This window comes from Pelmatolapia mariae, linkage group LG10_11, assembly GCF_036321145.2.
Source record: "Pelmatolapia mariae isolate MD_Pm_ZW linkage group LG10_11, Pm_UMD_F_2, whole genome shotgun sequence".
Taxonomy (NCBI): domain Eukaryota; kingdom Metazoa; phylum Chordata; class Actinopteri; order Cichliformes; family Cichlidae; genus Pelmatolapia; species Pelmatolapia mariae.
This window is the reverse complement of record NC_086236.1, coordinates 18,093,770-18,104,689: the sequence shown is the minus strand read 5'-3', so window position 1 is coordinate 18,104,689 and position 10,920 is coordinate 18,093,770. Positions and strand designations below refer to the sequence as shown.

General features: G+C 41.5%; 2 protein-coding genes across 2 annotated transcripts; one reads left to right on the top strand and one right to left on the bottom strand.

The window, feature by feature from the left end:
* Positions 1 to 493: 493 nt before the first annotated feature.
* Positions 494 to 7,161, top strand: smad9 (SMAD family member 9). The gene is made up of 8 exons (XM_063486425.1): positions 494 to 586; positions 2,354 to 2,909; positions 3,625 to 3,840; positions 4,006 to 4,266; positions 4,365 to 4,475; positions 5,060 to 5,281; positions 5,940 to 6,196; positions 6,581 to 7,161. The coding sequence occupies exons 2-8, from the start codon at positions 2,714 to 2,716 to the stop codon at positions 6,722 to 6,724; spliced, it is 1,407 nt and encodes a 468-aa protein (XP_063342495.1). The 5' UTR covers positions 494 to 586; positions 2,354 to 2,713; the 3' UTR covers positions 6,725 to 7,161.
* Positions 7,162 to 7,208: 47 nt separating this feature from the next.
* On the bottom strand, positions 7,209 to 10,506 carry rfxap (regulatory factor X-associated protein). The gene is made up of 3 exons (XM_063486558.1): positions 9,843 to 10,506; positions 9,613 to 9,723; positions 7,209 to 8,037 (listed from the first exon to the last, which is right to left on the bottom strand). The coding sequence occupies exons 1-3, from the start codon at positions 10,266 to 10,268 to the stop codon at positions 7,933 to 7,935; spliced, it is 642 nt and encodes a 213-aa protein (XP_063342628.1). The 5' UTR covers positions 10,269 to 10,506; the 3' UTR covers positions 7,209 to 7,932.
* Positions 10,507 to 10,920: the final 414 nt, after the last annotated feature.

Sequence of the window (10,920 nt, the reverse complement as noted above, 5' to 3'; positions counted from 1 at the left end):
CCTTTCTAACACTTACCTGTAGAAATTACTGATAATAATTTCACTTAGAAGATTTAAATAAAAAATAATGATGTAATTTTATTAAAGTTAATGATTTGTAATGCCAAGTGTTTGTTTTTTTCACTCACCTTTTCCACTCTCTTGGTGCTTACCACACCACTCTGCATTTAATCATTAGTTATTAATTATGTCTGTCTCTCTTCCACAGCGGACAAAAGTAGTTTTGTACTTCACTTTTAAAAGTAGAATTTTCAAATATTGATTGAAGACAAAAAATGTATAAACATATAGGAACTTTTTCTTTCATTTTTTTAATCTGGCTTTTGTCAAATGGAGCCTGTGGCCATATTCGTTTATAAACTAGCATCTACAAATTGAATTGGCGATGCTTTTACTTAGAAATCACCAGCAGGGCGCAAAGTGTTATTGAGGCCAACTTGACCCTTCTACACATGCTCACAGACTCAATCACACACACATACAAACAGGCACACACCTTCGCAACCTCAGTGTGCTGGCCTGACTTACTACAAACAGGAAAGCTTCGCACACTCACACGGCTGTCTGCACTGCACTTGTTACAGAGGTGAGAAATTAAACTAACTGGCTCGTTTTTCCTTTAAATATTTTAAATGTATATTTGGGTTTTTTATGTCGCGAATTTGAATTCCTGTTAAGAGAGAAATAGTATCAAAATTAAATGTTACACTCTTGCACTGTCGGCAAACTTTAAGGGGGTGTTTATTTGTTCAGAGTTGTCATCTACTACATGCCGAGTTCAGTATAAAGTTGCAAAGCTGAGCTGAATTAAGTATTCAAGACGTATTTAAAAATAATAACTGCAGTTTTGTTTGCTCCTACACGTGTTTGATTTCCTGGAGGTTTTTCTCTGTAGTAGCATGCCTTCATCACACAAGAATGAGCCGAACGACTTCAATGTCATTGCTCCTAATCGCATATTTGCAGTGAAGGTGTGGAGGTTAGGTCCGAGCCTGGATTTTGTAGCTGCAGAATGACTCGCAGTTGAGTTGTAGTAAAAAGGAAGCTGGCGTGTTTACTTTTTTGGGAAGGGGTGTCCTGGTGATAAAGCATTAGGTAATTAGCCTATCTGAGCCTGCAGACTGAGTGACGCCAGGCTTCATAAAAGCAGCAGCAGCGGTGGACTGATGCCGCATTGAGCCCTGTGCGCTTTTTGCTGTCATTGTAAACCCCAGCTGTCTGCGGGAAACCGGCGCTGGCCATGAGCACATGAGGGCAAAAAAAAGGTGAACATACAGATCCATAACTCATCACCTGTGTTTAGTTTGACACAAAGAAAACAAACAAACAAAAAAAAAAAATTCTAGTCTAGTGTAAAGTGGTTCTGTTTCTATACGGGAAAGGGGCTGAGCTTCCAGTTCACTTTTATAAACTCAGTCTGCCAAAAGATTCATATTTTTTTTCCCCTTTCGGCATCAGATGCGCACAAACATGTGGAAAAGTGTTCTGGCATGCAAGGATGATTTGCAAAGTAGTACAAGATGTAAAACTATGCGTTTTACCCAAAAGGTCGGGCATGATGCTACAGAAATGCGCACAAACAAGAGACCGATAAAATTACGTGTTTATTTTTATGAATATCTGGGAATTTCTTTGAGTAGAAGGATGCTGCCGAGCCCACGAACCCTACCTAAATAATAGAACTTTAATCTGATACTTTTTTTGTCTACACCTTATTCTTGGCATTCATATAATAATATATAATGTTCAGTAGATTTAGATGGACAGTGAGAGGCAAACAGAGGGAGAGAGCTCTCTGTCTGTCGCCCTCCCTCTCCCCCTCCTGCCCTGTGATGTGTTCTGGCCAGACAGTATGGCTCCTGGGCGTCAGTGGCATGATCATAGAAACAGAGGCCAGAAAGGACATTCCTCATTGTTGGTGAATCTAGAAATGAGCTTGGCCATCTTGGCCTGCGCTTTCTGCAGCAGTTTTGTGAAGTGTTTCATTTTCTCCATAGAGAATAATAACACTGCTGTTCAGCATGTGGGGAGATCACTTTCATGCGGGCGTGCTTTCTGTAACAGCGCCCTGCTGATACGGCCCTCCTTATCATGGAAATCCACCTTCGATGCCCACTTCATTAAATATGAGTAGTTTTTGGTTATGAGGTGTTTTCTCTGGCTGTTCTCATCACTCCGCACCAGCTTATCACCTTAGTTACTCTGTCTTAATTCTGCTTTTCCAATAAAACCCGAGGTCTCTTTTTTTTTTCTTCCTAACCTCCAAACTTTTTTCTTTTCTTTTCTTTTTTCTTTTTTTTTTTGTTCTTTGGCTGAATTATCTGTTAATACAATCTCTTGCTTCTCCTGCCAGATGATTGAAACTTGACCTGGATTTCTGGCTGTGTAAAGAATAACCTTCCCTGCTGGAGGCTTCGACTCCAGAGCTGCCGGATCCCAACACAGAGAGGGGATTTAGGGGGTTTGCGCTGCACTGGCAGGAGTCCAGCGCCTCTACTAGAGCTGCTCAGAAGTAACAGTGGAATACAAAAAAAAAAAAGAAAAGACGGCGCCTGTTTACGCAGACTCATCACGCCACGTCTTTCATCCTCACCTCTTCTGTTTCCTCTTCTGGCTGCTCATTATTTGCATCTTCACTCTTATCCACAAGGGAACTTTTATCCCTTTAACAGGACCCATCAGCTCGTCTTGCCACCCATTTATCCATCTCATAATGAACTCCTCTACCTCCATTACATCCTTATTCTCCTTCACCAGCCCGGCAGTGAAGCGCCTGCTCGGCTGGAAACAAGGGGACGAGGAGGAGAAGTGGGCGGAAAAGGCTGTAGACTCTCTAGTGAAGAAACTGAAAAAGAAAAAGGGGGCAATGGAAGAGCTGGAGAGAGCGCTCAGCTGCCCCGGGCAGCCTAGTGAGTATCACAGTGTCCAATATAGAAGTTTAGTCTAGCGGTTCTAATTGTAGAGGTCAAAATAAACATGAAGATTATTTAGACAGAACGACGTTTACGAGATGGGAAAGACAACACAAGCAGTAATGCAGTAATTCTTGTTTCCTGTGGGGGGGAAAGGGATGCTTTTACCTGTGTGGGAATCAAAGGAAATGACTAAGGGTTTTACCTGGGCAGCACTTCATTGATGAGATCACAAGGTATAAATTTTATCAACTATAAATCAGAGTTGATACATAATATATATTATATAATAAATTATTTCCAATCATTTTACTTGCGTATATAGCACTTTTCAAAAAACAGATTTACAAAGTGCTTCACAGTTCAAATAAAAGCCACAGATTGAAGATAAGTGTACATGTTCAAACATACAGACACATATAATCAGCCATACTGGCAGACATTAGTTGCAACATACACACATACATGCAATGTTGTAATCTGGTTCTTTCTTCTTTCTTTTTTTTTTAACATGGTTAAAAATATCCAGAAGAATTTAAAAATGTAAATTAAATATACAATAAATAAAATGAAAACAGAGTTTCTCATAATGCTTTAGTATTTCAGTAAAAGGATCAGTGGTACAAAAACATTTAATGTTAATGTGCACACAGCACATTTAATTTGGTAGAGTTCTGTTTTTAAAAAGAGCTATTTCATGTGAATCCTCCAGGTAAGTGTGTGACCATTCCTCGGTCGCTGGACGGGAGGTTGCAGGTGTCCCACAGGAAGGGTCTGCCCCATGTTATCTACTGCAGGGTGTGGCGCTGGCCTGACTTGCAGTCCCACCATGAGCTGAAAGCCCTTGAGTGCTGCGAGTTCCCCTTCGGCTCCAAGCAGAAGGACATCTGCGTGAACCCTTACCACTACAGACGGGTGGAGACGCCAGGTACTTTAAATTTGCTGTAAAAATATGGCCTTTATTGAATTTTAGCCATAGAGAAAGGGCGCCTGATCAAATAGTGTTCCCAAGCCAAAAGCACTTGCCGTAATATGATCTTTTAAAGCTCCGTCTGGCTCTCACCCCCACCCTTTTTTGCCCCCCTCCCCCAAGTGCTGCCACCAGTCCTTGTTCCACGCCACAGCGAGTTCAACCCTCAACACAGTTTACTGGCAAAGTTTAGGAACGCCTCCCTTCACAACGAGCCGCTGATGCCCCAGAACGCCATCTACCCAGACTCCTTCCCTGCCCTTCCCTGCTCCTCCTTCTCCTCCTCCTCCCCTCCATCGTCCCTCGCCCAGTCTCCCAGCTCGCAGAGTTACCCCAACTCTCCCAACAGCTCTGCAGAACCTGGTAGTCCATATCACATCACAGGTAAGAATCACAGTGTGCAAGCTAATACCTTCACTTTGAATCTTCACACAACAGTACATAATTTATTCTCTTCTGTCATTCAAAACACCGTTTTCCAGCTGAGACTCCACCACCTCCGTACAGCATGATGGAGACAAATCCCCAAGAGGATGTGAAGCCAAGCAACTCCACAGAGACCCCTAAACTCACATTTTCTGCTCCGCACAGAGGTATCCTTTCACAACACAAAGATATACAGGTGTTAGGAAGGACAGCAGACTCTATGTGAAAGATGGTGTTAGCCACTGTGACATCACCCACCTGTCCCGCTGTAAAACCTCAAGGTGCATGATATGAAAGTGGACGTGATGACTGACTGAGAAAGTGAAGTTCAAATAGTATGGTAGCAACTTGTCAATCACAATGCGCTGGTCTCCTTCTTGACTATAACGAGGAACATCAATTACACAATGACAGTCGTGCTGTATTCCTCAAGACTTAAAACCAGTGATGGAGACCATGAACTCATCAGGAGAGTTTACTGAGCTCACAGTCTAAATAAGCCGAGGAATACCAGCCATCAGAAAGAATATAAGTTTAATAGACTTGGCTTTACTTTTCAGAGCTGGAAGCTACATCCATCTTTTATATACAGTCTGTGTTAGAATACATAAAATCGATGCAAAACTTGCTTTAGTTTTATCAGGTTGGATTTATATGAATTTGCATTGGGTTTAAAATTTAAAATGGATAAATAGGATAAAATATTTTATCCCTAACACCCACCTCTCGAGCATTTGTTGTTCCTGTGCAGATTTAAGGCCCGTTTGCTACGAAGAACCCGAGTACTGGTGCTCCATAGCTTACTATGAGCTCAACAACCGGGTGGGGGAGACTTTCCATGCCTCAGCACGCAGCGTCCTGGTGGACGGCTTCACAGACCCATCCAACAACAAGAACCGCTTCTGCCTCGGCCTACTTTCCAACGTCAACCGCAACTCAACCATCGAGCACACGCGCAGGCACATAGGCAAAGGTAGGCTGGATGGCTTTTGGGGGTGGTTTTTCTGCATTTGGTGAGAGCAAGAGCTTTTAAAGGAAGGTTGTTTAAAAAGTTAATCTGCTCACTATTGGTTTCATCACTGCCTTTGGCGTGCATGTGCTAGTCTTTGTAAAACATTGTCATGCTTTAAACTCAGCTTGTCATTTTGCAATAAATCCTTTGGGCCAAATAATGTTTGATTTTTTTTTTTCCCCCTCATGCTCAGTGTTTACAAAGCCTGCCTTTGTTGGATTGACATCAAGCATTTTAGTGGCTTCCAATAAACTGTGCAGTGTGAGGATGTGTGTGGTTTTAAATGACAGAGATGGCACAAAGGCTTGAGGATAGTTGGTCCCCAGTTCACAAACAGTACCAACACCACTCAGCATTTCCTTGTTTGCGGACATAAAAGCCTCTGTGGTTTTTCTTCCAAGGGAATATGAGAAAAATCCATCAATATCAGTTAATTTTCAGTGAAGTAATGAAATATTGTGGTTAGCTCATTAATTATGTCTTTCTTGTAGCTTTTTTATACTCTTTAGATCTGCTATGCTAAATTGTAAATATTGCGTTTGCACTACATTTAAAGCACCAAACATTCAGCAACTTTAGTATTTTTATTTATTTTTTAATCATCTCCCTTTAATTCCAGGTTTGCACCTGTACTACGTGGGCGGCGAAGTGTATGCAGAGTGTCTGAGTGACAGCAGCATCTTTGTCCAGAGTCGCAACTGTAATTTCCAGCACGGCTTCCACACCACCACCGTGTGCAAGATTCCCAGCGGCTGCAGCCTCAAGATCTTTAACAACCAGCTGTTTGCGCAGCTTCTCGCCCAGTCCGTTAACCATGGCTTCGAGGTCGTCTATGAGCTCACCAAGATGTGCACCATCCGCATGAGCTTCGTAAAGGTACTGACTGAGCTTTCTTATGAAAGAGGATGCTGATTATTTGATAGCAATTTTTGTGCCAGTTATGGTAATTCTCAGTTTTGTTTGTTTAGATGTATAGAAACGGACGTAGGTACAGGTTGGAAACCATGAAATTCACTTCTGTAGTGCATGCTCTTGAATTTTGAATGCTTTTATTCATGCTCAGTCAAAATCAAATGAGAAGGGTTGGCTATACACTCAGTTTCTCGGGGTAACTTAAAATTCCCATGCTTAGTGCTGCCAGTCATGTCAGATCCTCCCATACACAAAGTGGGATTACTTGTTCTCTTTGCATTAAATATTTTATAGTTAACTGAAGAGCTAATATTACCAGCTGACCAGTTGTTGCATCTTTTCCTTTAGGGCTGGGGAGCTGAATACCACCGTCAAGATGTGACCAGCACCCCCTGCTGGATTGAAGTGCATCTGCATGGGCCGCTGCAGTGGCTGGATAAAGTCCTTACACAGATGGGTTCCCCACACAACCCAATTTCTTCAGTGTCATAACATGAACACAGACACACACCTTTTGTGTGTGTGTGTGTGTGTGCGCACGCGCGCTCTGTCCTGACAGGTAGTCACAGATTCTGTACATTTTTCTGTCCTACATTTGACATCTCATGCAAAGTTACAAAGATGCGTTACGCCTTTGTCACACGGCTAAAACAGACGTGAAGATGAATTTTATTTAGCTGAATTTACACCAAGCGTTCCTAATTTCAGTATGATAACGCAGTTAGCCTCCTCCGTTTCCTCTGGGATGCTTTAACTGCACAGGAAAAGTGGGATATATTTGTAGGTACTTAAACTGTTATACGTCCAAAGTGTTATTGGCGTGGTATGTACTGTATTTGTGTCGACCAATGTTTGATTTCATGTTCTGGTTGCTTTTTACTTGTTACATTAAGTTTTCCTGTGATTCCAGTTTTCCAAGGTTTGAATTTCTGGTGTTTCTTTTTCTCATTAAAAAAAACAAAACTCATATTGCATCTTTTTTATTGTCATATACTCATCAGGGACAAACACTACAACTTAAACACAGGGGGATCATGCAGTAACAGAGTTTCATTTGTAAAGTATATCCCTCCTTCTCTTCTGTATTCAGTTATCACTTAAGGTTTGTGCAACAGTTCAGGGAGAATAGACAAAGTCTTGTCAAAACCAAGTCCTCAACCTGCAGGAAACCACATGCACCACACAAATGATTGTCACAACAGTAGCATTTCAAGTTAAATCTCACACACACACTAAGGATTCATAATTCTATTTTATTTTATTAATACAGCACCAAATCACATTTCCTATAAGGCGCAATTCATCCAGAGAAAACAGTCTGAACTGGAGTTTCAACAACTAAACTTCTGTATTAATGCCAAATAAAACTAACAGAACAGGACACAATGTTTTTAAAATGAACAAAAACTGAAAACAAATATTGGCTTAAATTTAGGACAAAATGTACCAAAAAACAGCACCAGTCGTGATTTAAATACAGGGTCAGTGTGTGATTTGAAGAAATCTTCACTCTCTGGGAATTGAATCAGTTTAGTCTTCCATTCTTAGCACAACTTCAAAATGTCCTTTTATTCTGTCTCTGCATGACGGAAGAAATCCATGCTTTCAGTGTCCGCTTACGATTCATTTATGCATCAGATGCCAGTGTATTTCTTTAGTGCGCTTTATGCATCACAAAAGCTAACGCCCGCCACCCACCGTCAGCAGCCCTGGAACTGCTGCTGTGACTGGCTACGGCTCTGTGTAGCTAGAAGCTGCTGCTGTTGCTGCAGGAAGCTGATCACCTCTGGACTCCTGAGAAGTGACTGGAAGACAAATACATTGGAAAACATAAGATATTTCACTACAAAGCTGCAGTACAAGACAATCAACATTACTCTGCTTTCACTAATAAAATATGTGTCATAACTGTTCTATAAACTGGTTGCTTTAATGGTACCACTAGGTGTTTTCCCATGATTCCCGGGAATCTTCGAGTTCTATGAACTTGAACATTCTTGGCTTTTAAAATATTACAGTATTTGGGTTTGCGTGTATGCCTGTTTTTTATGTAAGTTTTCTTTTTTGTTTTTTTAGTCCAGCTGAAAGAAACTTTACTAATTCTGGGATCATTGGAAGAAAATACATCAGTGTAACCCAAAGACAAAAAACTGTAAAGTAAAAAAAAAAAACAATTCTGAATGAGGAGATATTAAAGGTTCTCCTTTGAGAAAACAACAGATGTGAAACTAAGAATAAGGACACTTACACTCACTGGCCACATCATTAGGTGGCCCTGTTCAACTGCATTAAAAAGCAAACAGCAGCTCAACTCAAGCATTAAGGCATGCAGACGTGGTGAAAACCTTCTGAAGTTCAGGCTGAGCATCAGAGTGGTTGTTGGTGCCAGTCTGGCTGCTCTATTTCAGAATCTGTTGCTCTACTGGGATTTTCCCACACAACCACCTCCAAGGTTTACATTGAATGGTCCAAAAACAGACAAAATACCCCGTGAACAACAGTTCTCTGGGTGAAGATGCCTTGTTGATGCCAGAAGTCAGAGTATAATGGCTGGACTGCGTTGAGCTGACAAGAAATAAACAACCATTTGCTAAAACCAAACTATTCTGAAAACACAACATGTCAAACCTTGAAGCAGCTGGGCAACAGCAACAGAAGACCACACCAAATGCTGCTGCTGTTAGCTAAGATAAGGAAACTAAGACTACAGTCAGTATGGCTCATCAAAATTGGACATTCGGATGGTAGGTTCAGAATCTAGGTAAACCACATGAAAGCATAGATTCAACAAATTTTCTATCAATGTTTCAGGCTGTTGGTGATGCCATACTGAGGAGGACGATATATTCTTGTCACACTTTGTGTCCCTTAGTACTAGATGAACATTGTTTAAATGCCACAGCATACCTGACTATTACTGCTGATTCCATTCCTGTATGACCACAGTGCACCCATCTTCTCATCACTGCTTTCAGCAGGACAAAAAACTATATCACAAAGCTCAAATTATTTCAAACTGGTTTCCCAAACATGAAAGTGAGTTCCCTGCACTCAAATGACCTCCACAGTCACCAGATCTCAATCCAGTAAAGCACCTTAGGGATGTGGTGGCACAGGAGAGTCATATCATATATCATGGATGTGCAGCCAAAAAATCTGCAGCAAATATGCGATTTCATGCAAATATATCACATTTCATGTCCATTTAACCTTTAAAGCCGGGTACCACAGAATAATATGCTAAGAATGCAAATATTGCAATTTTAGCAAGCAACACAAACTTTTGGTTGGAAACCCCGACAAAGGCATTTTAAAGTCACATTTTTCATCAACTTGTCATTTGTCTGCATGTTCATCATGGAACAATCAACCAGTCTTACCAGTCTTTTCTGGTTGAGGACCTGCTCGATCAGAGAAGGTCTGGCTGGACGGTCCCCCATGGCACCTAGACGCTGTTTGTTCACAGACACAGGACGTTCTTCAGAGTTTTCCTACAGACAGAAAAAAGCAATTAAATGTGCAGGTTTTGTTTGTGGCTTGGCTCTAAAGTGTGGAAATCAGACCTCCACATCATGGTAAATGCTTCTAGCACTGAGAGTATTTAACTTACATCAAGTTTCCCACTGGACATGGCCTTATCATTCTTCTTCTTCTTGTACTTGTCTTTGTACATTTTGTTGCGGTGTTTTTTGCACATCCATGGCTTTCTCTGCTTGGCCACCTGCGTTGTTGTCTCCGTGCACCCCTCGTAGGTACACTGTTTGGGGGCGTTGTCGCCCTCGGAGGTCTCTTCGTCGTTGAGCTCCTCCGGGCTAGCTGCGCTGTCTCTGGGATCTGAGGCGTCCAGAACGTCGCTCTCTTCGTCCGGATCGTCCATGTCGTAGGAGGCGTTGTTCTCCGGTTCGTGCGGCGTTACCACATTTCTACTGTCCACAACTCCGCTTTTATTTACATAGTACCTATGTCCGTCTTTAGTAAGCAGAAGAGTGGAGTCTTTGTCCTTACTTGATAATACGGAAGCGTCTTCTTCGCTCATGATAGCGGCAAACAAACAAACGACGCTACAGCGACCTAGCTAGTAGCCCCACGTTGGTTAGCTAACACAGCTACTCGCTTACATTTACTGGTCCATTTTTCCAGTATTAGACGTTAAATTAATTTCTAAATAAAAGGTCATAAATATTCCAGTATTTCAGAAGCAAATGTCATAGTTTTTACTTCCATTGGTTTAGCCTGTCACCGGTCAGGAAACACGAAAATCTTCTTCTTCTTCTTCTCTGCTTTGCTTTCATGTGTTAAAGTGACACCTAGTGGTCAAAATAACACATGCACGCCAGTTACGGGTATAACTACGACCAACTTGTGAAATGTTTACTATAACACTGTTGCCTGCTGAAAGGGCAATGCCCCTACAATCCTACTTATAGATGTAACCTTTCCTAATCATAGTGTATGCTTATGTTCACAATATTCCTGTCACGTGGACACATTAGAGTTCTACTATGTGTAAAAATAGACTAAAATAGACACCTTTCTTGAAAAGTCTTGATGGAAGAGGGGTCTGCTGGGAAGCGTATTACTTGGATGTTCTGGCCTTGCTCCCGTAGTCAGTATGAATTTAAATTCATACTTTCAATACATTGATCTTTAATTTACAGTTTATGTTCGCAGAAGGTTTTCAAATAACC